Genomic DNA, 26,623 nt, shown 5'->3' with positions numbered 1-26,623 from the left:
GGTTAAGGAAAGACTCATTCTCCTGGAGATGAGAGACACCAGCACCATGGGAGTATTCTCATCCTAAATATCACTTCACAACGATTAGTAGGTGTAAGATTTGTCTTGGTGTCTGTGGGACAGATCTGGTCCCTCCTGCTGTCTCTCAGTGGACCTTGCTGTGTCTCTGCCATGTCTACCAACAAGTCCTCCGTTCTTCAGCAGAGAGAATGACAGAGCAGGTCTGGAGGGAGGTTGCATTGTCTCCTTCTTTTCCTGATCCAAATTTCCTCTCCTTAATGAGACAGGGGGGGCAGAATTGGTGTTTGGTGTCAGTTTAAGTCTCTGGACCCTCGGCAAGGGAGAGTTTTCTCTTAAAGCAGATCCTGCACCCTGAAATGGAGAACAGTGCTAATACTCCACCACTGCAGCTTCACCATGAGGGGGGAGATTTCCCAGGGCAGATTTCAGTTCTGCAGTGCAAAAAAGTGGGGACAGGGTGCCCTTTTCCCCTTTCTCTCTCCCCTCATCCAGAGGTCAGACAGCACTGCAGTACATGGAGGTAACAAGGTCCTTCTTTAGACAAGCATCATCATGGTGTAGGATTCACACGAGATCATCCCTTGTTAATTTTGACCAGTTCCTTTCTTCCTTATGGAATTCCTGTGCCAAGATGAAAGTGTGTGTGTTTGGGATGGAACTGCTTGCATCAGTTTTTTTCATGTCTTCTGTCTCTCCTCCACATAAGCAATTCACATCCTGGCATCATCAGCCAGATGTGTCCCTCAGGCCACATACAACCAGAACAAAGCACCTGGGCCTGCCCTACTGGGCTGCACTTTGGAGAGCAGACAGACACCCCTCCAATGCTGGGTGATGCCAGTTCTTAGGCCAAACATCCTGTTCTGGAAGCAAATGAGACAGTGACTTTCTTTTTCCTCTGGGTTTTTATTCTGCCACAGGGCTATATGTGGGATTTCGCTGGCATCAAAAAAGCATGAATGTGGTAAGACTTCTGCAATGGAACAGCAATCCTTCTAAACAGCATGCCTAATCTGTTTTTTAAACATCCAGAGACACTGTTTCTATCACCTCCCTAGGGAGACAATTCCACTTCCCATCTGCTTTTTATAGCTGTGACTCTCATCCTGATATTTAACCTTAGCTATCCTTTCTTTTGTTGCAGATTATTGCTCTTCCTAACACTAGCTTCTGTGACTGTGAGTAATTCCTGTGCTCAGTTTACACTGTGACAGGCTGTAGTCATAGGTCTGGCATTGATTCTGTTCTAGTCTGTGTTTATTTTCCAATCCTCTCGTCTCTTTTTTATTACTAATTTTGAATTTTTGGCTACTCTTATTCACTTATTTATGAGGGACCTAAATTGCAAAGTCATCTTACACTTTGGAAACAGAGGCCAGTATAGATGTGGAACCCTTAACCTTATCTCTGCCTCAGTTGCCTGTCAGTAAAACAAAGAGCACTTCTGCACCTAGTTGAGATGGTGACAGGGCAGCACGCTCGAGTCCTTGCAAGGTGCACACATATTGCTGCAGTGAAGGTCATGTAGGTACATCATGGAGTTTTAAGTGCTGCTGGTGCCCCTGCTGCACAGCATTGTACATGATCTCCTTAGTTTTACTTAGCCTTTGTGCAGTAGTGAAATGAGATAATTACAAAGTGGAAGGAATAATAACTTTGTATTGTTACCATAACCACTGAGGTATTATACCCTGATACCAGCGTGATTATCTCAGACACAATAGTAAGGTGATTATTAATAATACTAAAGGACTTACTACTTAGCCTGCAATTTCTGCGTCGTTTCTTTTATAAACCCTATCTATTCAGCCCCAAGCCTGTGTGAAGTGGGTATGTGTTGTTGCCTCCTCATTATCCGTTTTTCAGTGATGGGAAAATGAAACAGGAAAAACCCCCATGAGACCCAATTTGCAAATTGAGGGACCTAAACACCAAGGTATCTTTGTGTGCATCACTTGTCCTTCTGCACCAGAATTACGACGACAGGCTGGCAGGTGAGGGTCTAGTAGCTCTGGTATTTAAAGATCTGTGGTCCTTTGCTCCTTTCAGCTCAATCTAGAGAGGCTTTGTTTTCCTTGCTGTCAGGGATTGTTTCAGAAATGCACTGTCTTTATGCTTGAGTTGCACATGTATGTACAAACCCCGACTGTAAGGTGCAGGTGTTGGATGGTTGGGCTCCACACCACGTTGGGAAGCTGAGTGTTTCATTGCATTAGAATAAGCTTGAGGGACACGATGCAACCCATCAGGAGCCCTCCTGCTCCACAGTCAGCCCACCAAGGTGATTTTTGCAGACTGAGATCCAAAAGGTGACAGAGAACGTTTTCGTGCACTTGAGACGCAAACATGGTTTTGACTTGACAAAGCCACATCTCAACAAAACCAAGATAACTTCTTCCATGTACTCTGAGCAGCAAAACACCACAGCAGCTATAAGGAGGGAAAAAGTGTTGGTTTTCTTTTTTTCCCCCTGAGAAAATTATTTTCAAAGGCAAAAAGCTTCTGCTTATTGCCTCTGAGGAAAGGAGAACCCAGGATTTGGAACTGGCCTTTGACAGTTTTTGAAGGAGTTTGTGTAACCTTTCAACTTGAGAATGTTTGAACTTGCAATCAAACAGTGGTGTGAGGCCTTCTTTCATATCTCAGGGCAGTGTGAAATGGAGAACCACCACGACATTTTTGGTAATATGAGAGCGTTTTAAGGTGTAAGAGAGGTATTTTTGCCATCTGGAAAGGAAGCCAATAGAAACTAAAGGGGGACAAAAATAACCCATAACCCACACCACGGCAGGATTGTGGAAAGCTGCTACTGATATATTCTCCTGAGCTCTCAGCAACCTGTAATTATGAATTGGCTTACAGCTAAGATATTGATGGATATCATTTCAGAAGGAAAATGAGAATGTCTAGATTTTTTTGCAGTGAACCTGTACTGAACTCTGTGTGACTCTCCTCCTATTTATAACCCTGTGTGAAGTTCAAGGAAACTTGTCCTGGAGGTTTCCCATGAGAGGGAACTGTGTTTTTACCTGACTAAAGCTCTCTGGATATTTTCCCATTTTTTATTTGATCTAAGTGTGAACTCTCTCCACCCTCTGCCCCTCCTTCCTTTCTGGAGTGGTTAGAGAGGTTGATTGCAGCCAGGATTACACAAGAGATGCCAGTTGCACACATGTTTTGCATAACTGTGCTGTGTTGATTTCAGACAGGGTGCCCCAAGTTCCCTCCCTGCCTTGCGACAGCAAGTCAAGATCTCTATCTTCATTCCTGGAACTGGAGAAATGCTGGTGAGGCCTCGACTATTGAAACTTTGACAAAGAGCACCTGGCTGGGACTCTCCCCAGCCACACAGCTATCCCTAGGCTGCAGTGCACTTGTGTTTGAAAAGCCTGTACTCTAAGGTCGTTTGGGCTGTTTGTATTAAAGGTGCAGTAGTGGGAAGTGCTGCGAGTGATGCGTGGGACAGTAACTGAGTAGGATTTTCACTGTAAGCCAGCAGTGTTCCCTGGGATGCTGAGGCTGCTCTGAGACTCCTCCTGCCTGGATAGCCAGCGGCTCTGTGTTAAAGATGAGGGAATGTGCTCCCCAAGCACGTGTCCTTTCCTTTTCCTCCAGCGAGACAGGCATAAATATTCTCACGTGGTCTGAGATGGTCGAGGGCCTGTGGTGAGAATCCTGACTGGAAAATTAAGACAAGCTCATTCCAGTTCTTGTTTTGGGGCTAGTTCCATGTGGCTCTTATATTTAAAAGCTGTGAACTCTGCTTGATTTTAGTGAGAATAAGGGGCTTTGGCAGCCTAGGTTTTAGCCTGTGTTTTGGTTCCTTTTGCCAAGAAATAGGTACTTTCTTCCTCCTGCCTCTTTTCAACTTGGGAGTGGAAGTCAAGACCAAGCTGGGTGGGGCTTTGAGCGACCTCTGGGACATTGGAACTAGACGATCTTTAAGGTCCCTCCAGCCCAAACTATGTGATGACAGCACAGGGTGTCCCCTCAGCTGAACAGGACTGGGCCTGTCCCAGAGCTGCCCGTGGCACAGTGCTGTATCATGGGGTAGAGCTGGCCTCACAGGTAGAGAGCCTGGGTGATTTAAGGGCTTTAAGGTCTCACTAAAAAATAAATCACATGCAAAAAATACACTACTCAGAATCAGATGATGAAATTTTTATATAGAAGAGTGACATGGGCCGTAGACTCTCTCTCACTTGGATACCCTTCATGTGCCTGCATTCTGCTCGTCTCCTTGGAGACAGTGTCTTGTCTGAGAGCAGTTAGCCTTGGCTAGGAAAGGCCTGACATTTCTGGGTTGTGGGATAAAGCTGTGCTGATGAATTTTCCAACAACCACAAAGGCAGGATTTGATACGAGCATAATCAGTTCTGTACAGAGTTATCGTGTGAGCATCTTTCTCTAATACCTCTCTGGGGACACCACTCAAGTCCCTGGTGGGAAAGACGGGTTCAAAGATCTTCGAGGAGAGCCCAGCAATCCCCATCCCTTGGGTATCAGAAGCACTTGAGAAATTTCTCCCTTCCCTTTCCTTCTTCCAAAGAGCTGAGTCAGCTGGACTGGCATGTCTGGAACTCTGTGGCACCACGGGCAGGCAGCCTGCCAGCTCCATTACACACTGCATCCAAAGGAACACGTCACTCCTCTCCCTCGCTCTTTTTTTTTTTCCCTTTGCAATCTCCACCCTCTGCCTTTTATTTTTCCTTGTTGATCCGTGTAGGTGAGTCAGAGAAACCTGCTCATCCACAACCTGTTCCTTCTTGCCAAATCCTGGAGCAGCACTCCCAGTTCTTGTTAGGTGTCAGGAATAGGTTATGAAAACAAAAACTGATACAGTCAGTGTACTGGGTATGGAGCCCCTACTGTAAATGAAAATTAAATGCATAGTTAATGTGCCACTGTATGTTCCTAATAGAGTGATATGTTTTATAGGAGACAATTTACTCTACTCTGTGCTTCATAAACAATGTTAGTGTTCTTCCTATAAAATGCCAGAATGGAACAGGGAAATGATTTAAGGCATAAGTTAGGGAACATTTAGGGGAGAAAGCCACCTTAACTCCACTGAATTTTAAAACAATGTAAGAGTGGAAAATTTCCCGTAGGAAAATGTGTGGTTCACAAAAGTGGTTTTATGTCTGAAGTTTGGATATCAGTTGTAGTTTGACTAATCTGAAGAAACTCCATGGCTATTGGCACAACTCCTCAGAGCTTACGCTATTGATGAGTTTCTCAGCCCGGGAATTAAAACATCGTGAGTCTGGATCCCCAATATCACAGATACTAACAAATGAGAGCCCAAGGTGATAAATTAGTCTTTTTATTTACCTTATGATACTTATTTCATGAGTGGGAAGGGAGTGGGTGACGAAACATACAAGCTAACTTTTCCTCTTTGGTCAACTGACTCCAAGAACTGGGAGCTGGAGGAAAACACGGTATCGTGTCTGCCTTGAGGTGAAAATGCCAGTGTTGGTAACGCTGTAGGATCTGGTGTACCTCAATATCCCCAGCTACATTTCCTTCAAGCAGCATCAAAGGTTTGATTTTTGGCATCTTGTGTTGGAATGAATCTGCCCAGCTGCAAAGAATAGTTCATCCACCAGGAAAAGCGCTTTGTTGGACTTTAACATGCCATAGTAAATTGTCCACATTAGCTATATTGTGAAAAATATATCCATTATGTTCTTACACTGGTCTTCCGTGAGCAGTGAGTTTGTCCCAGGGGCTAATGATGAGCCAGCTTCAGGAAGCTGCAAGCAGAATTCTGGTTGAGGTGCATGAGGTTTCTGCCTTGATCAGCATGGAGCACTGGTGTACAGTCGCTGGGACAGGATCCCACCATTGGAGAAGAGAAGGGAAAGGGTCATGGTGAGATACAGTCATTTCTCAGACTTGAAGCCCAGGGCAAGAAGAGAGGAAGGTTTACGGCCCAGCCACCTTTTGCAGGGGATGAACCCAGAGTAGCGACAAGAAGGGGCTTCACAAAGGTGCTCAAGGCATCAGTGTCGCAGATGGGAATGAACCCAGATGTCCTAAATCCACATCTGCTGACTCAGTTACAAAAGCCTCCACAGAAGGAAAAAAAATAGGTGTAAGAAAATATGAAAAAGATAATTTTTTTTCTCCCAGGTATTGAGAAATGAGAAAATTTACATCCTTTTGCTCTTGATTCAGACTTCTTGGTGAAATCACCTATTTTGAAGAGCCTGGTGGAGCCTTCAGTATGATTTTTTTTTTTTTCCATCAAGGCATGCAGTTAAGTCTGTTCAGAGTTTCCTAAATTCCCTGCTCCTACAGGAAACCTTTTAAAAGTACTTCTGGATGCTTAGAGAGCTGTTTTCTGTTCTCCAGCTTTTCTGCCTTTACTTTCTGCCCAAGAAGTTGCTTTTTCTTCCCTTCTTTTCTTTTTCTTCCTTTTGGTTTAATTTCACACCCATATTTAATTTCCTTTCATTTTGTCTACCTCCCTTTCAGTCACGATTACAGTTTTTGAGTCTGTCCAGGGCTTGTAGTGCAAAACTAATTGCACCAAAAAGGAAACATTCTAAAACCCCAAATCTTTCCTTCCTCCTTGCCTTCCTACTAATTCTCTCCACTGAGGAAACCTAAAAAATCCTGGATATAAGAAGTGCTCTGGAACTGTTTGTTATTTATTTTTTGTGTTACAAAAAAATACAGCTAGGAAAGATATTGAGACTAACAGGAATTGCTGAATTTTATTACCTAGAAAAAATTAATGTAGCTTCAATATCAAGACATACACACTTGATGGAGAGTTTGGTGCTAGAACAGAAATTGTCCAGTATCCCAAGATTCTCTCTCAGAGTTAAAGGATCCCATCATCCTTTAAAAGGTATCTTTATAGTCAGTTTTTGTTGTGCTACGAACTGTTTTCATACAAAATGGTCCTGACTTCCTCCTGCCAAATACTGTAGTTAATTTTGAACTTGGAGCAGGGAAGACTACAAAGTGTAGGTGATGAGCGCGGTGGGGAAATAAGGCATCTGTCCATCCCTGGTGGCAGCCTTTTAATATGCCTTGAGGAAGGTGGCATAAATGCTCTGGGTGCTGGGAAGAGCATTTGGGAACAGTGAGCTGGCCCGAGAAGCCTGGAGGAGACTTTAGCATCTGAGGTTTCCCAAAGTATGCGGCACAGCTTGGCTCAGCACCATCTGCTTGAGACAAGTCCCACCCTTATTTTGAGTTCCTCTGCATCGTTGGTGGTAAATATATGTGTTGTGAGGCAGGGAGCAACAGGGGGAGATGGGAAGGCTGCAGAGGTGAAAGGAGGCAGTCAGCTCTCTTCCTGATTGACCTCATTTGACGCTGGTGCAAGACATGACAAAACCACACGCTTGAACAGCAGATCTTGACGAGGGTAGCACGAAGGCATGGGCCACACTGAATCTTGGGCGGTTAGGGAAGTGTGAATAAAAATTTTCATGTCCCAAAGGAGCCCATTAGTTTCACAGCCTGACCTGCTTTGGGAAGCAAGATTCCCTTCACTACTGACCTTGATCAAAATAAGTGAAAACTCCCAACTTCAGTGGAAGGCAAAAGAAGAGCTGTCAATATTACTCTAACTAAGTTGCTGTTGTCTTCCTGACAGCTCGCTCTTAACAGTCTGTTTCCAAAACTTTGTTTCTGACAGTGACAAGGAAAGGGAAAACATTCAGGAAGGGAGCGTGTTCTTCCTACCTGCTAATATGAGACATAAAACTGAAAGGTGTCAGGTGCTAAAAGAAATGCTTTTTCTTGTGCAGGAAGGTATAGGTGGAACAGTGGAACTCATTGCCATGGGATAAAAAGAAATGAGCCAGAGTTCAGGGTTTGTTCAGTGGTTTTATGCAGAAGAAAACTATCGAGTGCTGTAGTGAAAGTTAAATGTTGCATATTTTCTGTTTCCCGTTGTTTATCTAGTATAAAATTCCTGGTAGCACTGTGTTTGGCACTGCCTGCTCCAAATAATGGATAGATCCTGTTGGCTTTGTAATGTTCAAGGACTTCTGCAGGATATGCAAAGGGGCTGCACTTGGAATAGATACAAACTGTACGCAGCTGATGTGGATTGGCTTCAGGGCATTGCTTCCGTTGACAGTACCCATGAATCTGGCCCAACATCTACACTTGCTTTACCCAAAGAGGAAACAAAAACCCCCAAACAAACATAAGCACTCGTGAAGGGAGTGTCTGTCCAGCAGCATTCCTGATCTGCACCGAGCTACCCACACCCTGCACTGACCCTGTGAGCTGTTCCTCCCCACCTGCTCTCGGAGATCGGCTTGGAATGACGTGTGGATCTCCAGTCACCTCCTTACATTCCCACTGAGCTGTGGCACTGACAGGGAGTGGACAGGGCAAAGGAGAACAACAGACCAACCTAAACTTGTTTTAATTTTTCCTGCTCGCTCTGTTGCTGGGTTAAAATGAAGAGAAGCCAAGGGCACATTTGGGAAGGTTTGTCATGTGAAGTAATTAACACTCTGCTTATCAAGTCAGCTTCATATAATGTTAAAGGTCTGAAGTGGAGTGGAAAGTACAGAGCTGGTATGTAGAGTTAAGGTTTAACCTCTGTCTTCAGCTGGTTCCCTCCCACATCCAGATAGCATGGAGACATTGCAGGGTGGAGGCTCCTTTCCAAAGTCACCTCTCGTATTCCTTGGAGGGCCTCTCCCCCTTTAAAAGTAAGTGATGGTAAACCTGGCTGCTTTAAAGTGATTTGGAAGCCAGGCAGGTGATAAAACACCAGTTATTTTGTGGACTTCCTGATTTGTGTTAGTTTATCTCAGCGCCAGAGTGCAATTTAAACAGTCTTCTTTTAATACTATTTAACCATTTCAGGGTTGATGTAGAACTCCTGGGAACCCCACCGGTGCTGGGGTACCTGGCATTCTGGGATGTGTTGGCATGGGACTTGGACAGGGCACTCAGTTCAGTGACCTTGAAGCGTAAGTGCAGAATATTTGCACTTGAAATTTTCAAATATATGTATGTGGGGAGGGGGAAATCTGAAAGCTTCATTGCCATTAATATAAACTAAAAAATGACTGTCGGGTGCCTTTTGGCTTCAAAGCTCCTATATCAAAGGCAATGCAGGTAAGCCAAGAAAAATACATGAGGAGATCTTCTGTGTGGGGCAATATATGTTTCTTGAGATGTAGAATTGGAGCAAGTAACCGTGAATTTCATCTTTTTCAGAACTAAATGCAACAATAATGTCCCTATCTGTGTTTTCCTTGATTTGATGCGTGATTTGTTTGCATGGTTTCACAGCAACAGGAATATTTTCCTTCATTTGTCAAACATACACAGATAGAACATACAAACCTGCGAAGAAAACTGTGTCTTCTGTGCTGCAAAGGAAGAAAATGGGGTGTAAGGTCCTTGCTTTTCTGTTCTGAATTATTTAATGTGTGCTGCAAGACTGTGGCAGGAGCCTTAAAAGTATCTGGACAGTTTGGAAGATTTCAGTAATTCTGTGACTGTGCCAATGAAACAGGAGTTTGTTTGTTTGTTTTGTTAAACTTCTGGCACAAAAATGCCACCTACTTATTTATAACCCTCGTGGCAGATTGAAACATTGTTTTATTTGTAAAATCCTGCAGATCAGTTAATAAATGAATACAGTCTGATGAATCAGATTATATAACAGAGCCACGAGTAGCTACAAGATAAGTTGTAATAAACTATTAAAGTTGTAACAGGCTTCAGGCAGAACATTCTGAAGGTACAAATAGGGACCCAAGCCCTTAGATACTGTACATGAGCACTGATTTATGGTAGATTCTGGCCCTGTGCTTAATCATAGACAAGGTATAGATAGGAGAAGTTTCTCCTGACTCGTGCATTTACTTGTTCTCCACATGCATGTGTTTTTGTGGGTCTGTTCTAGCCAAGCTGTAGCATGGGTGAAGTCCTCAGGGTTTATATATAATCTGGTGTTTAGCACTGCTTGCCACAGAAGATCGAGGGAGAACTGAACACTGGTACAGTACTTTACTGTTTGCTGCTTATTTTACAGTGCTGTAAACAACTGGCAGGTAAATGCAGGTGTCAAGCTGCTGTTTTGTGTCCTGGAGGTATTTATAGGAGAGGCAGGTGTGTCTAGGAAACAGAGGGGTTGGAGGGGTGAGGTTTTGCCACTGTTTTACTCCATGGTGAGGTACCGTGACCATCTCGCGGTGTTTCACTGCTACCTGCACAGGGCTGCTAGAACAGTACATGGTAGCTGTCAACAGAAATAACTTATCATTGGCTGCCACTATGCAAAAGGTCAGGGCAAGCTGGTTTTCATTTGCTGGGAAGCTCACAAAATGTTGTGGCTGTTGAACAGCCACATATGTATCAATATATATATCAATAGGCAATTGATAATAATGTTGACTAAGGCATTGGCCCATGAGGTCTCGAAGTCAGTCAAGTACTCTATTTTGAGCTCCAAGTCAAGAAAGTACCAGTTTCCTAAAGACCTGTATGTAGCTTCTCCTATTGTAACGCTGCATTTTGGTTTTTGAACCTTTTGAATGTCCAGAAACCTTTTTAAGCACAGATCTAGTTGTATGGTTTCCACTACTGCATGATCTAGTGACCCTGTTGGTTACCACGTGACTTCATGAACTCTAAGACTTGGCCCAAAATATGTTAATCTAAAAAGTGCTTGTAGAATGCAGACATCAGCACTCCATGAGATCCAGAAATGTATCTGCATACCCTGGGTATTGCTGCCTCTGCTTGGACTGCAACATTAAAAGATTGAGGTGAAATTTTTTTCACATGACTAGAGATTTTGTTCTTTCTGAAAATCAAACTGCTTTAGGATGCCACAGGTTGGGCACTCAAAAGTGAGTATACTTGACACCCCATGTCTCCTATCCATGTGTTTGTGTGCACTGGCAGCCTGGAGTCTTATTTTAGATGTTTCCATGTTGTGACTTCTACATGCATGTTGTCTTGGACAATCTTGGGCTGGCTGTGGGACTGGATGTTATTTCTGAACTCCAGTATATACAGATTGTAGTGTGTGTGTATTCTCACAGGCACAAAAAAAAAATCAATGCATCAAAGAGCCCCCATGAATTTCAATTAACACATTTACAGTCGTTAGGCACAGCAGCATGATGCAGCATCAGAGTGGGAGGCAGTTCCCTTTGCAAAGCTACGTGCTGCTCAGAGCCAGCATGGGCTTAGGTCTCGCTTTAATTTTTCTGTGTGATTAGTTCGTTCAGGGGTCTATTATTCATGTAAATATTTTTGTGTGTGAGGCTCTGAGCTGGGCAGCTGTAGAAAAGCTGAAGTACAACTGTTTAATTACAGTAGCGAAGCGCAGGGACCGTGTGTTGTGTCTCCACATCCTCAGCCCTCCTGCTGAAACCTGGACCCTCCCTGGCTCTCACTACTGTGTCCTTGGCGTGGGAAATGGAGGTGGGAAGGACTGCAGCAACTGTTGTATCCCCCTTTCTGTGACCATTGCATGCTTTCCTTTTTGTTCTGTGTGGTGTGAAATGTCCCCAAACTCGAGGCATTTGACATCTCCCTGGGTGGACTGTGGACTGTTTTCCGGTCTGAACGGACACTGTGCTGCACATGCCACATGTTGGTTTTTTCTTGATTTGATTTTCTTACTATTCCTGTGTGATCCTCTGCTCTGTGACACCCTAAGTATCTCCTCCTGCTCTTTAATGTTCACTCCTATATCTAATAAAATCCCAGTGTATTATTAAGTCCTTAATTTCTCAGTAGAGATACAGGCCCTATTTTTCTGTGTCTCCCTACTTGCGTGAGCTCCACCAAATTCGCCTCTGTGCATCTGGCAAAGTGCATGAGTTCATTTACATGCTGCAAAGAAAGGAATGATTACCTTAATCATACGTATGAATAATTGAAGCCCAGGAAATCAGAGTAACTTGCCTGCAGTCACAAATTTGTAGTGTAACCAAGAGTTGAACCCTGTGCTCCCTGGTCCCAGCCCAGCACCTTAATCGTATTTTCTACCTATGTGTTAAAGATGATGGTACTCTGATAAGTCCTATTGAAGGCAAAGGGCTACTTTGTGGTAGCCACTGTGCAACTGTAGAACAGTTCCCTTCACGCAGGCACCTTCCAGTTTTAGGGAAGAAAAAGATTGGTGAATGAATGTGGGTTATGATTGTGACAGTGGATTCTACAGCCTTACCGATAGGTGTGTCAGCCCAAAAGAACATTGTAACTTCGATGCTACTTCAGAAAGCTTCAGTCAGCCAGTACTGGTGTTTGCTTCAGCTATGGGAGCTGGAGGCTGAGTAAGAGCTCAGATTTTACAGAAATAAGCCCCACTCTGCACTGCCATCAGAGGGTCTCCCTCAGACCAAAGTAGCTGTGTCAGATGGCCACGTAGTGCAGAAATCCTGTCTGACTTCGCTTCCATGGCCTGGCTGGGGCAATAGTGCAAAAGTAATGGAAGTCTGATCCAAAGCCCAGTGCAGAGTCTCTGGTCCTCAGATTGGGCTGGCCTAAGTCACACAGCTGCAGTGATGCCTGTTCCTGTATAAGCAGGTGGTGGTAGTGGTTGAGCTGTCGCCGGGGCTTGGGACACAGGCAAAGGGATGGGAAGGGGTTCTGCTCTGCATTGCCTCAGGAGAATGTGCTACCCAAAATAGGGAAATGTGGGAGTAGTTAATCCTGACTGCTGAAACCAGTGCGTGTTTTGTCATTTATCTTGAGGGAGGCAGGATTTTAGCTCAGCAAAATGTGTTGTAGCTCTTAACCTGTTCCATAAACCTTTCTCACTTTATACGCTTATGGCAAAGTGTTACCTGGGATGCCTTGTTGTTTCCCTTTGACTTACTTTATATTCTGCTCTGCGCTCCCATTTCTTTTGAGAGCAAAATGCTGTGTGAGTGCCTCACGGTCTCTTTTACTGACCTTTTTTATGACTTCAGAGAAGTTTGTCTAGGCCCTAGTCTGCTTTCTGTCTTGAGTATTGACCTTAGAGTTACACCATCTCATTGTTGCTGCAGACTTCTCAGCTACCAAAGTTCACCCACAGGACTCAAAGTATTCCTAACTGAGAAACACCTTGCTTTTATGTCCTCCTCCTCTTCCCCTCCTCCCTCCACATGAGCATTTTAATTTCACAAGCAAACTCCATTTCACTGTGAATTTCGACAAGTGGTTCACCTGTTTCAGGGTAAAAATTGTACTTCAAATTTAAATGTCTTTTTCACTGTGACTGTCATAATATTTTCCATTTGAGGCTGAGATTCCACCGTGGGTTTTCTGTGCCATGTTGTCATCTATACAAATCTGAGCTTAAATGTGTGGAAATTCTGACATTTCAGTAAGAAATATAAAGTGGTTTTTAAATGTTCTTTAAGTTAGCTGTTTCATAGGTGTGGCCGCTGGGTTTTACCCAGTGCCCTGGTCTTTCCCAGTTTAACAACAGACTGAAGATTTCTCAAAGATTTGGGGCTTGTTTGTGTTGAGTGTGGTGTGTCATGTCTATGAGAATAGGTTATGGTAATTTTTTATCTGATTGTTTGTCCTGAAAAGGTACTGACTTTGCTTGGGTGCTGCTACCACTGGCAGCGGTGGGTGCGTACAATGCCCAATGCAGTGTCCGTGTACCGTGGTCTTCAGTGGGGATCTTGGAGAAGGCAGCTTGGTGTCAACCAAACTGAGCCAAACTTTGAGTGGTTTCACAGTGGAAATGGCTCCACAGTGGAAAGACCTGCTTTTAATGGGGGCTCGCAGGGGGGTTTGGTAGGTGTAGCACTGTTAGACTCTACCTTCAGGTCAATGGCCTATAGACAAAGACTGCTCGTGCCCAGTGGTGTGAGCCACATGTTTCAGGGGGAAATTTTGAATATTGATCTACCCTAAAGTATTTGACAAGGCTGAAATCTCTTTCGGCACTCATGTTTTCATGTCGGCTGTTCTGTGGAACAAAGTACGCGGTTGAGATCGTCACCAGAATTGAATTCTCCAATACACTGTTACAGCTTTCTGTCGGGTAATATGAAATACATAGAAGTGTACACCCACTGGCAACATTCATTTCCACAAATATATATATATATATGTATTGTCGTTGACTACTTTGAGAATACAAGGGGATATTTGCAGCTGTTTCAGTGGCTTGACATTTGTCACAATGACACGATTTCTAAAGTCTAGACTGTAATTGCTGCCTCGACTCACTGCACCTCTGACCAAACAGGCTGTGAGATTTGCTGGTGACACAAACTCCTGCTATCAGACCTGATTCCGCTGTGGTCTGACCTGATCAATTGCTCCACAACCCAAGTCACAGTCACTCTGTAATTTTATAGCGTAAATCAGATTTTACACGTGTGGGGCTGTGATGGGATTGCGTCTCTAGAGCCAGGGGGGACAGAATTTGGAAATGAACCCAAGGGAGTTGTACTCGATCCTACTCAACTCGTGCTCACAAACTTCATTCTTCGCAGTTGTGTATTAGGCAACATGACTAACATTTGCCACATGTTGTTTATTCTCTTATCTTCTCCCAGAGGAGGGAGCGTGTGTGCTGGGACTATTTCTTTCTTTGGGGAATTATGTTCCTCCAATCCCATATTGCCTGTAAAAATCATGCCTTTATCATTAGCTTTTATCGTCTCTATTAACCTTGAAATTTGATGGAATTTAGGTAGATGACCATCCTAGATATTACTGGAAAAGCTCTGCCACGTTGTATGTGAACAGTTACTGAAATGGTTGCAATGCAGGGAGCAACCATTTGAAGAGGTCTAATAGAACCTCTTTTTTGATTATTGAATCAATTATTTTTCTGTAATGTGAGCTTGTGGCAGAATATTTCTGTGTTAAATGATAATAATTTAATTAATTATGTCTGCCTTGAATAGCTGCAAGCAATCATCACTTTCCTTTGTGTCTTACGGTTTATCTAAATTGCTTGATAACCTGGTGTAGCCGAACTGGTTCAGCTCAGTTAACATAATCCCTTTCATTGCACTGGACTTTTTTTTTTATTAGACACTGTATTAGCTTCTAATGAGGGCATCAGACTGACAGACATTGATGCCATCTAGATGCATGATGAAACGTTGTAATGGTGATTAGAAAAGTCTTTCCATCCTAGGGAGCCTCCAGTGAGTTTTCCTAAAGGTGCCTCCAGAATGAGCTGGCTGGTTTATGTTTAAGAGCTGGGGCTTGATCCAGATCATTCACATCAAGGGCAGTTATTCTGGGAATGATAATGAGCCTCACGCTGGGCCTCCACTGAGATTTCCATTACCAGCATCAGTTATGGCAACAGTGTAAGCAAGTGAGCAAAGTGAAATAAAGGCCACAATGACTCTTTAGTCTCAGACACACTTTTTTGAGGATAAGCCTTATCTCCAAATAAAGAAATCCACAGTTTTGGTACTTATTAAAAGCAGCTTTTTTTTTTCCCCAGTGGAAAACTTGATTGTGTCACTGAATTGCACACACAAACTCCTTGGGAAAAACTGAAGCTTTCTACAAGCATGTTCATTTCATCAAATCCCTTTTTTTCTGAGATAAAACCATGTGAAACTGTTGGACCAGCTCTGGTTCCTCAGGCTCCGGCTTTTTCATCTTCCATCATAGGGTGATGTGGCATGTCCTGGTCCTGCAGAGGGCCCAGAGAATTGCCCTGACTCTGGGTTTTCCATGTTTGGGGCTCCAGCACCAGGAGCCCTCTGCCCAGCTTCTTCTTGACTGCAACTGTCCTCCCCACAGCTTCCCCTGCATTTTCCCTTCCCAGGGGTGACGGTGCAGTTTGGCTGCAATTAGTACAGCTCAGATTTCATTAAGTAAATGACTGTGAAAAGCTTTCAGTATTGGGACAAACCCAATAGAAACATGAATATTATCCAACAGAGGATGTTCTCAATTTCTTTGGCCAGAAACTAAAATTCTTACCGAAGATTTTCAAAACTCTGGGAGAAGTTTGACCTTCCCCATCCCTCAGCCAGCTCTGAAATTCACAGCCGATGGTGTTTTACTAGACTTGTAGCACTAACTTAATAGCTCTTTAGTTATTAAAGGATAAATGTTCGTGTTCTACAAGTTTAAATTATATTAAAAGCCTTTATTAGCACTGCTTGGCAAAATACCTTCTGGCTAGCTTTCTGGCCTTGGGTTAGGCCATTCTTGTGGTTTCTTAATGACATGCTATGAAAAGGATATAATTTATGAGAATTTGGTGCCAGGTTTTGCATGTATTAAGAAGCATTTGCCATTTGTGCATAATGCTGCTGAGCAAAACAAAAAAAATATTTAAAACTGGAGTTATGTCTTGCATTCATCTGGCTTGATTTTAATTGTACACGACTTTTGTATTTTTATGTATATAAGTTTAGATGTATATAGATTTATATTATATATACTCAATATTATCTGGTCTCTGAATTACTGGTGGTTGCTCAGTTGTGACATCTAACAGTGCAGTTACCAAAGTTACTTTCTGTTTATTTTCCAACCTTCCCTTAGTAGTTTTGGCAAAGTTTTCTCAGTGAAAGAACTCCTCTGGGCCATGTAATGGGTTTCCCCATGATTGGGAGAAGAATTAGGCCACTGGGGCAGCTCGTTTTTGTTCATGCCATGGGCAAAATATGTCAGAAGTTTCTTTCCCACGAGACTTGGTGACACGCAGGCAGTGCTGGGGTGTGATTCAACTGGCTGGTATTTTTTCCCCTCTCAGCATCTGTTTATTTGCTTTGCAACCAAGTCCGCCTCCTTTTCCTTCTGCTGATACAGCGCCTCGGTGTGACAAACGGAGGGGGCAAAGTACCCGGCGGGTGGGAGGAGGTGTGTGCGGTGGGAAAACAGGGCTGGGAAAAAGGCCTGGGACTCGAGTAACCTTTCTTAGGTGTCTTTCCACCACAAGAGAGTTGTTTGTGGCAAAGGTGAGAGTTTTTCTGATTGCAGAAGCGGGTTGCAGTGGATTTGACCCCATGCTCTCATTCTTTCCGCAGTGGGGAAGCCTCACAAGTGCAACTACTGTGGCCGGAGCTACAAGCAGCGCAGTTCGCTGGAGGAGCACAAGGAACGCTGCCACAACTATCTGCAGAATGTCAGTATGGAGGCTGCTGGGCAGGTCATGAGTCACCATGGTGGGTGCAAACCGTCTGCTGAGGGCACTTGGACTTGGAGCATCTCTTGTGGGTTTTTTTCCGTCTTGTTTTTCTTCCTTCCTTTAGTCTTTTTATCATTTCCAATTTAGAGATTGTTTATATTCAGATAGGCAGAAGGAGAAAAGATAGGCTAAAATCCTCACTCTGTCCAGTTTAACAGCACCATTTTTGCTGATTTTGTGTTGTCAGTATTTAGCTTTTTAGTATGTAAAAATATACAGAGACTAAAATGAAGCAAAGTCACCTGAGCAAAATTACCCTGAAAGTCATGTCATAGAAGCATAGAATAGTTTGGGATGAAAGAAACCTTAGAGATCATATAGCTACAAACCCCTGCCATGGCCAGGGACACCTTCCACTAGACCAGGCTGCTCCAGGCCCCGTCCAGCCTGGCCTTGAACACTTCCAGGGGTGGGGCAGCCACAGGTTCTCTGAGCAACCTGTTCCAGGGCCTCCCCACCCTCACAGGGAAGAATTTCTTCCCCATATCCCATCTAACCCTGCTTCTCTGTCAGTGTGAAGCCACTCCCTCTTGTCTTGTCTCTCCCTACCCTTGTCCCAAGTCCCTCTCCAGCTCTCTTGCAGCCCCTTTAGACACTGGAAGTCCTCCTGGGGCCTTCTCTTCTGCAGGCTGAGCAACCCCAGCCCTCTCAGCCTGTCTCTGTATCAGAGGTGCTCAAGCCCTCAGTGCATCTTCATGACTCAGTCTGACAGGTGCACATCCTTCTTATGTTGGGGGCTGAAGCCATGTGTAAAATGTGTGATTCCCTTCCCACTCCTTTCTGATAGTGAGTGATAATTATAAGGATGGTGAAGGTATTCAGAAGTCATTATTTCTACTTTCTGTAATATTGTCTTATCCCTCCAAAAAAGGGAGGCATAGATGTAAAAATCACTAGAGCAGAATGGAATTAGATGGAGTTGTTGGAAGTAATTATAACGAAAACTGTTTGTATGCATTTACATGTGCTAGTATTAATATGTTAACTAACACTGCATGTGTTAATATACATAAGGACTGAAGATTGCCAAAAAGATTGTTGAAAGCAAGAAATGTCAGACTCTGTGAATTTGTTTTCAGAAATTTCTGGAGCTATTAGTATGGATAATGAGCATAATGCCTCAGATTGCAGGGTTGAAGGCTTAATCTGTAGCACTAAATGCTAAATGGTAGCTGTCCAAAAATGGTTACAATTTAATTCAAAATTATTGTTTCATAAACTCTTCTAAAACTGATCGTCTCTTAACTTTTAAAAGTTGTCTTTAGATGTTTGGTACTTGAAGTGTTTAAAATTTCATACTATTCAGAAAATATTAAAATTGTACATTTTCCATTTGATTAAAAATTATCATATATCTAAGAATACCCAAACCAGTTAGATTGTGGGTGAATGAAAAGGCAAAAGAACACTTCCACTTTTTTTCCATTTTGCTTTTCATTGTTGAGTGGAGTCATATGGCCTCATTTGGAAAGTAATTCTGTAGAAGTTCTGAAAGATCATTTCTAAAAACCTGAAAATCCAAGCTGAAATAAAATCTATTCAGCATTGCTAATACAGGCTATATTTTGGCGACAAAAATCTCCAAAATATTGTAAATAGTACTTTTCCATGAACAATTTATTCCTATAATGGTATTTTAAATATATTTAGTAGTCATTGCCAAAATGTTCATATGACTCTATTAAGTAATTGCTCTCTTCACAGACACCCTGGAGACTAAAATCAACATTTAAAATGTCATGGGTGACTTTAAAGATGTTGAAGTCAGTGATTATCTGCCTGAGGTGGCTTTATGCTGGCCAGTGGACAGGCTGATTTCAGGGCTTTACTATTTGAAGGTACCTGTTGTGGGCTTGGTCTGTTGGAGCACTTAGAAGGAATTGAACCACTGAGTTCACTCCCAACAAAATACACACTCTTCATGCTACAAAGGTGTGCCTGTCTAGTTAACCAGGGAGGTTATGACTTCAGGCAGCCTTTCCTTAGGGAATAACAGTAGGCTGATATAGCTATGACAGCCAGGAGGTTTAAGACCATGTTGTGGAGGAGCTTCCCAAATTCCACTCAACGTCTGGGTTTATTATTCAGTTATTTGTTAAAATTAGGTTTACTCTTGTTGATAGATTTCTGAGAAAATCCAGAGCTTTTTCTGAGCTGCCTAATGCCATGACAAGAGGGGCAAGTCTTTAACCTTGTCTCCCCAAAGAAGCTGCAGTGGTTGACCTTGCATTGATTTTTCTACCAACTGAAGTTAAACCAGTGCAAACCCCATGCAGGACAGTTCTTTTCTTTACAGCCTGACTGACTTTGCTTGGGCTTAAAATAGAAATGTTCACACAACCACTTCACTTTTCTCAACAAAATTAGCTTAAAACAGCACTTTGAATTCAACTAGTGCCTCTTTCTCCTCTGGGCAAATATGTCTGTGCCTCCCCTGGTGAATGTTTAAGGGGATGTTTGATCTGCTGTCTTCATTTCGCTGTTCAGCGAGGGCACAGTGAGGACAGGCAGCGACAGGGAGCTCCACATTCAGCTGGGACCAGTAATAAATCTCACCTCTCATCCCAGCATTGCTCCCACCCATGAAGCTCAGCATGAGGGTCATGAGCACCAACCTGTAGAGCTCTGCAGCGAAGTCCTTTCCCCTGGGACTATAAAGACACCAGAGAAGAGTACAAAAATGATTACTCAGCTTAAAACTGGGTCTTAGAATAACCCTGAAAAAATGTATTAATTTCCTTCTCTCCCATGTCACACATTGAAATTATATTCTCGAGGATGACTGAGAGTATGCTTTGGAGATTTTGATCACTGGTTTATTTTGCATCCCACTGGGGCTGAGTTTTCCTGACTCTCTTTCCAAATACTTGGTTTGGATTTTTTTCAAGCATTGTGCTCAAGATGATCAGTTTGGAGGCATGTTACAGACATGGGTGCTTTCACCATGGCCTGATCAGTCCTTTAATTTCAATTATCTGTCTTGCAGATGGCTAAATCACCTGACTAAAGGCACAAGGGGAAGCGAGAGGCGGGGCAGAAGGGCTACTTTTGTTGTGTGGGTAGGAATGTGCAAGTCTCTGCGTCTCACTCCATCCTCTTGTGGGGTGCCAGTTGCTTGCTGAGCTGCCCCTCCTTGTGGTCCTGTTCCCTGCTCAGCAGGACAGATGCTGCAAGAGAGCTCCCATGACTTGGTTGTTGGCAATTTTCAGCCGAGCAGTGCTGGCCCTGGAGGGAGAAATTAGTCTGCGGTCTCCTGGCTAGCGGCGTATTTGGGGTGACAAAAGGGACAGTCTCTGAATGCCAAGAACATGACCTTTACAGGAATGAAGAGGGAGAAATGTTGAAGGCTAGTGATGGTTTACACCCAGTTATGCGTTCTTCTCCACCTCCACAGAGCAAAAAGTCCAGGGAAATTCTTCCAGTGGGATGGAGAAGGATGCTCTTTTCAGGAGAAAGAGAAAGAAACCCAGCCCTGGGCTGTGCGAGGCTCCAAGGCCAGCTCCACATAAAACACACAATGGCCTTGTGTCTTTCCCTCTTACATGCTTGCTTAAAACATCGTTAAAATGCTGGTCCCACAGGAGACTTCACACCAGGGTCCATGGGAATATTTCCTGTCATTTCTCTGCACACACACACTTCTTTTAAATAGCAATATTGTGAGCTTCAGAAAGGAAATTGAGGTTGATGGAGTAATACTAATTTATACCAGCTGAGACTTAGCCCAGTGTCTGGCGTTTGCACACAAAAGTATTTATCAGCAAAACACACACTGGGTAATTTTTTTACTTCCCCCCCCCCATTCTTTCCTCACTGGAATGACATAAACTTTTTTAATAGTTCATGTGTTTTTTTACAAATAAAGAAGGAAAAACTCAAAGATAGTCACTTCGAGCAGTGTGATTGAAAGACCAGTATCATCAACAAAAGAAAGACTTTGTTCTGAAGACCGTAGAGGTTTGTGAATTGAGAGTTTGGGCTTAGAAACATTTCATGTTCACTGCTATTGAGAATATTTACAGTGTTAGGGATGGTGAATGTTTTCATGGGCAATCCAGGAGCACACCCTGATAGCTGATTAAGAGCATCCCTGAACAAAAACATACTCAAGTGTGGGCTTTTCATGGAATACAAGCTTGATTTGTAGATTAAAAAAAGTCTTCCTGAGCTGAGACTGTAAGTTCTCAGTGTAAAATGAGTTGCTCTAAGCTAGTTATGACCTGCCAGCTGTTCTTTGGTTGCTCCCACTATGACGTACGATGAGCTATAACAGAAAAGGAATTACATTTACTGCTGAGTAAATGTGTACACATGAGCTTCTACCAAAGAGCAGCTGATTGGTGAGAACTGGTGGTTGTGTTTGATTGGTTTGGTTTTCCCCTTTTTAATTCTGTTTTTTGCTTTAAGAAAAAAAAAGTGATGCAAGCTGGGCTCTTTGTCCTTTATTTGTACACCTTCTAAATTTGAAGTGAAAATTAATGTATCTAGAATTGACAATGTGCTCTTTAGCCTAAAGCTTGGGGTTTCTAAAATGTGACATCTCACCTGTTTGGTCCAATTTTGCCTGTCATTTAAATGGTTTCAGAAACTAGACCATTTCCCTCTCTCCCTTCTCCCAGGAAATCTGCATAACAAAACACATTCTGCTAACTTATTCCCATCGTAACACAAATATTGGTGTGATTCATTGATTCTGTTGCAAAAGAGCCATGCCTTGGATTAGAGACTTGAGTTCTGAGGTGGGAAAAAGTGCCTGCAGCATGAAAGGTGGAAAAGAAAATGCTTTTACTCATGATGATTTTACTTTTTAAAGGAGTCCGAGCAGGATTTTTGCCTGACTTAGAGAAGAGCAGATGTCTTTTTTAGCACTATTCATTTTTCATGGAAGAAAGGTTTCAAATTCTGTGTAGGAAATTTTACACACATATGCCCAGCAGTAGAATTATTTAATTATTACTTAATTGTTATGAGACCATACAAATGTCATTACATTTGGGGCTTATTCAGGTGGCAGTGAAACTAGTCAGGAGGTTTTGAGTGGTTTTGTGGATAAGTGCATTCCTGCAAGGACAGCATGCTTTGAGCTCGTGTTCCTAGGAGGGATTTAGAGCACCTCCCTACCACACCACCAGCCCCCTGTGTCCTGTCCCTTTCCAAGGGCTGGAAATCTTGGAAGTGTCACTCAGGTGAACCTGGCCTATGGCAGTGAGTGAACATCCAGGGTTTCACACGGAGCGTGCGTGTGTGTGCATGCATACACTGAGTCTGGGTAAGCCAAAGGACAGTCAGATCCAGTTCCCAGTGAAAATCAGCACACATAATCTTCCCTTTCTTCCCAAATCTCCTTGGTAAATACTTGAGTAGTGCAGATAGCTCCTGACCAAGCACAGTATTTAATTAACCTTAAAACTTTACCCTTAGCTATTAAAGTATTCCAAACCTCCCAGTCTGCATTGGGCATTAATTAGGTCACTTGAACACCACATCCCATTTTGTTGCAACATTAGATTCATTTCATATTTATGGGGTTTTTCCTCCCTTTCAGTGATGCCAGCAGGACTGCCTTGTAAATGAGAAACCATTGTGTTTCTCAGGGGGAGCATCCTGTACAAGTAAAAAAGCAGCAGAGTAAATCATTTTATAGCATATGGTAGATTCCAAGCCTCAAAGTACTCAGCTTTCCATAGCAGCAGAGGCACAAATGGAATTAAATGAATAAATTGCCATGTTTTCTTATTACAAATGTCTGAATTGAGAAGTTCACCTGAGCAGATATTATGTTTTGTAATTGCCTGGTATTTGCTCTTCCTTACTAGAAAGAAGGCAGAGACAAGGCTTTTAACACCCCATTTTTCATATATTATGTGCTAGCAAACAACTGAGTGTTTAAGAACAGGGGAGTGATTGTTCCATGTCAGGACCCTGGAGGTAGTACGGTTACATGGGAGGGAAGTAGGCTGGTGGTGTTCATTTATGGCACTGTCTCTGGGAGAAGGTGTCTGTCATACAAAAGGCTGCTATGGTGAGAGACAGGAGGAGGGCTGGCAGAACACATGGGTGTGAGTCCTTCTCTGCTGCCTCTGCAATACCGATGATTTCATTGGAAGGTTGATCTAATACAGGGAGTGCAATGGGGTGCTCTCAGTTTACAAGTTGTAGGAATTCTGTCACATATCATCGCAGTTTCTATTTCTCTGCCATACATTCTTCACCTCAAATAATTTTGTTGCATCTCAGCCAAGCCATTAGCACATGGAATAGTGGCTGATACTTGTCAAGTTTGAATTGCCACTTTCTGAAGATGAATGCAGGACAATTAGGCCAGGTATCCCATTCACAGCAGCAGAGCAGCAGAGCTATACATGGAATCACACTTGATATATATGGCAAATGTCTTGGCACTCAGTGCCATGGTCTAGTAACTGCGGTGGTAGTGAATCAAGGGTTGGACTTGATGATCTTGGAGGTCCCTTCCAACCCAGCTGATTCTATGATTCTATGACTCTCTGGGCCTGACCCTCAGTCTGGTACCACTGACCCTTCTTGGTGTTTATAAGAGGATGTTCAACAAAAACAGAGTACTTTGTTGGCACTTGGGGAATAGCTCTGACTACAGTGACATAAAACCCTATATGAGTCACTACCCTGGTCAGAAGCCTGTGCAATTCTTATACTTTTGCTCCAACAACTTATTCCCTAACCCAACAAGTGAGGAAGAGGAAAATGAGTAAAGACAGAAGGGGTCATTGATTTCTTGTTGTTGTCTCAAAGACAATGTGTGAGCATTCCCTTGATGTAGTTAGCACAGAAATGATCCCTGCAGATTCCAAAAAAGTGGTAAGACAGATGCAGAAAACCTCCATTCACAGGTTGTTAGATCTGTGTTTGAGGGGATAAAATATTAATCAAAAATTGATAGTTTCTACATCTGATTCTGAAGGGACTTTCCATGTGATGTTAATCCTGTAATTCCAGTATAGTGTGTGTTGATTTTACATTCTCATGTGTAGAAAAAGGAAACATGCTTTAGCAAACTGATCCTTCATTTGAGAAGACTTGTCTTAGGGAACACACATACAGGCCCAGGAAACACAACTTGTCAATGCCTTGTGTGATCTTTAATCATTGAGATTAGTGCAAAAAATAATAATAAGAGTAAGTATTCTGTATGATAAGTGTGAAGTTAATGGAATACACAAAGAATGATAACTAACCATTTACCTTGGCGACAGGTGACCATATGGAAGGGGGAATAACACAAAATGTCATCTACAGAGTGAGTTTTCAAAAGTGTCCCCTCCTTGCTGGGGATCTTGAGTGTCCATAACAAAACAAGTCTTTATTAATAGAGTTGGGCTTCTGCTAAATAAGATGATCCCAAGGAGAGGTGTTTTGTAAATGTGGTTCTGCTTACAGGTGATTGCTGTCTTGATGCCCAGTGTGTTCTTGCACCTTGCTTTATGTTGTGTTGCACTTGTTGCGCAGTCAGCAGAGCTCAAATGATTTGTGTTGTTTGTGAAGTGTGGACCAGACCTGTCTGATGTGATTTTTTGGTTTTATGTAGTACCTCCTATGGAAGATTGTAAGGAACAAGAGCCTGTGATGGACAACAATATTTCTGTGGTGCCTTTTGAGAGACCTGCTGTTATAGAGAAGCTGACAAGCAACATGGGAAAGCGTAAAAGCTCCACCCCACAGAAGTTTGTGGGTAAGCTGGAAATATGCCTTTTATGATTTTTAGTGTGTAGGTGTAGGCAACTTGTTATTTGTAATAGGCAAAAGAACAAGGGGAAAAGTAGTAGCGCTCTTGGAACTTGGTTGTGAGACAGCAATGGAGAGGGTTAAATCACAGCAAGAAATCCTGAAAATCATTGAATTAATTTTACCAACCCAGAAAATTCAAAAATTAGGCCCCTGATATCATGCAAATGCTGTAGAACACCTTGAGCTTTTATCTTAAGGCTGATTTGGTTTTTTTAATGACTTTTCTCTGGCCCTTTTTGAGATTTAAACTTGTCATCTTCCCTCTCCTTGCTCCAACAAAAAAACCCAGCAAGCTAAGACTGTCATATAATTATCTGTCTCTATATGTGTTGAAAAAACAAACAACAAGTATCTCAAGATGTATTAAATTCCTAAGAGTTGGCAACAACTGGTCTGATAATACTGGCATGAGGAAGTAAATCGCATCCCTTGTGTTGGAAGAAGTGCTTACTCCAAGTGCAGCACTCTGCACACAATAAACTTACTAATGCATGAATATGAAACAGCACTGGATGGCTTTTGGTTATCATATTTAGAATCATAGGCCCAGAATTCATATTTTGCTTTGTATCTTGACATATTAAAATTGCTCAGCTTGTAACAGGAGACAGTGTGGAGAATTTTACTTGGTTTGAGCTGTAACTTAAAGCTTCTTTTTACTGCTACTGAAGCAGTGCTAAACTTCTTAGGAGGGAAGCTGGAACAGAGAATTATTTGGGGTAAGTGTATGCTGCCAGACTCTAAAGTCATGTAATAGGCGTTTTCCATGCTCACTCCCTGGAAGGACAGTCACACAGAACATCAGGGTGTCACATCCTCATTCTGAAGGCACTCACAGAGAAGATCAGAGAATGTAAGCAATTAACACAGCCATTTAGAGAAGTTGTTGCCCCTCAGCTAAATGCAGATTCAGATGGATTTGTTAAATCACCACTGACGGTGGTTGTTACTAACCTACACGGTTTGGAATAGTAGGGGGCCAACAGCATGCAGCAGCTCACCTACGGGGCTGACACACTGACCTGGCTGCTCTCGGTCAGCTGGCCATTCCCAAATATCAGTGCTGAGCTAAGGTTAGGTCAGGAATTATCCAACCCACATGAGGAATGCTGGGAGACATCAGTATTTCCTGTGTTGTGAGTTCTTCTGAGAGAAAAGCTTAATTCTTGGACTGTTGTCTTTAAAAGGGGTCTGAAATGAAGTGCTGTATAGCTGATAAGAGCTGCAGGATTTATACTCTCATTTAATTTACTGCTTTGACAACAGCTGGGGTTGAAGAGGGTGGAAATGGGAGCACTACTCTACTGACAAGCCACATACCTTTATGAGCTGGTAAACGTGGCCCCACCACAGCAGGTTTCCCTGGTGGTGTCTCAGCAAGCTCCATGGGTTCCTCTGGGCTGGGATCACCAGAGGCATGAGTTAAACACGCTGACACTTCAGCTGGTGTTTCTGGACCTCGGAGACCTTACAGCCTCAAAAGGAAGAAGGGCAGTTCACACCTCTCACTCTTTTTTCCCCCCAGCTTGTCCGTGGAACAGAGCTGTGTGCAGTGCCTCACAGAGATTATCTGTGCAGGGCTAGAGACTGGATCCGGGAGGGCTGGAGATCTTATTGCCCTCCCTAAAATCCTGGCATGCCCAGGCCTGCTCCTATAAGCAGTGCAGCTTCCTCATGACCAGGATACCTCACAACTGAGGCAAGCCAGTG

At 43.0% G+C, this 26,623-nt stretch overlaps 1 protein-coding gene across 7 annotated transcripts in view; it reads left to right on the top strand.

Annotated features, from left to right (window-relative positions):
- The window catches only part of IKZF2 (IKAROS family zinc finger 2), a 119,375-nt gene that overhangs the window by 78,237 nt on the left and 14,515 nt on the right, over positions 1-26,623 (top strand). For 5 of the 7 annotated variants that reach the window (XM_027678015.1, XM_027678017.1, XM_027678011.1 and 2 more), the window contains 2 exons: positions 16,989-17,174; positions 24,714-24,857. In XM_027678015.1, the coding sequence (XP_027533816.1) occupies positions 16,989-17,174; positions 24,714-24,857 (330 nt within the window). The remainder of the gene's footprint in view (positions 1-16,988; positions 17,175-24,713; positions 24,858-26,623) is intronic. The other 2 variants (XM_027678016.1, XM_027678014.1) reach the window with 1 other exon arrangement.

The sequence above is a fragment of the Neopelma chrysocephalum genome, unplaced genomic scaffold, assembly GCF_003984885.1.
Source record: "Neopelma chrysocephalum unplaced genomic scaffold, ASM398488v2 Primary Assembly neopelma1_44, whole genome shotgun sequence".
NCBI lineage: Eukaryota > Metazoa > Chordata > Aves > Passeriformes > Pipridae > Neopelma > Neopelma chrysocephalum.
The sequence above is the reverse complement of the archived record's forward strand: the minus strand, read 5'-3'. Positions and strand labels throughout refer to the sequence as shown.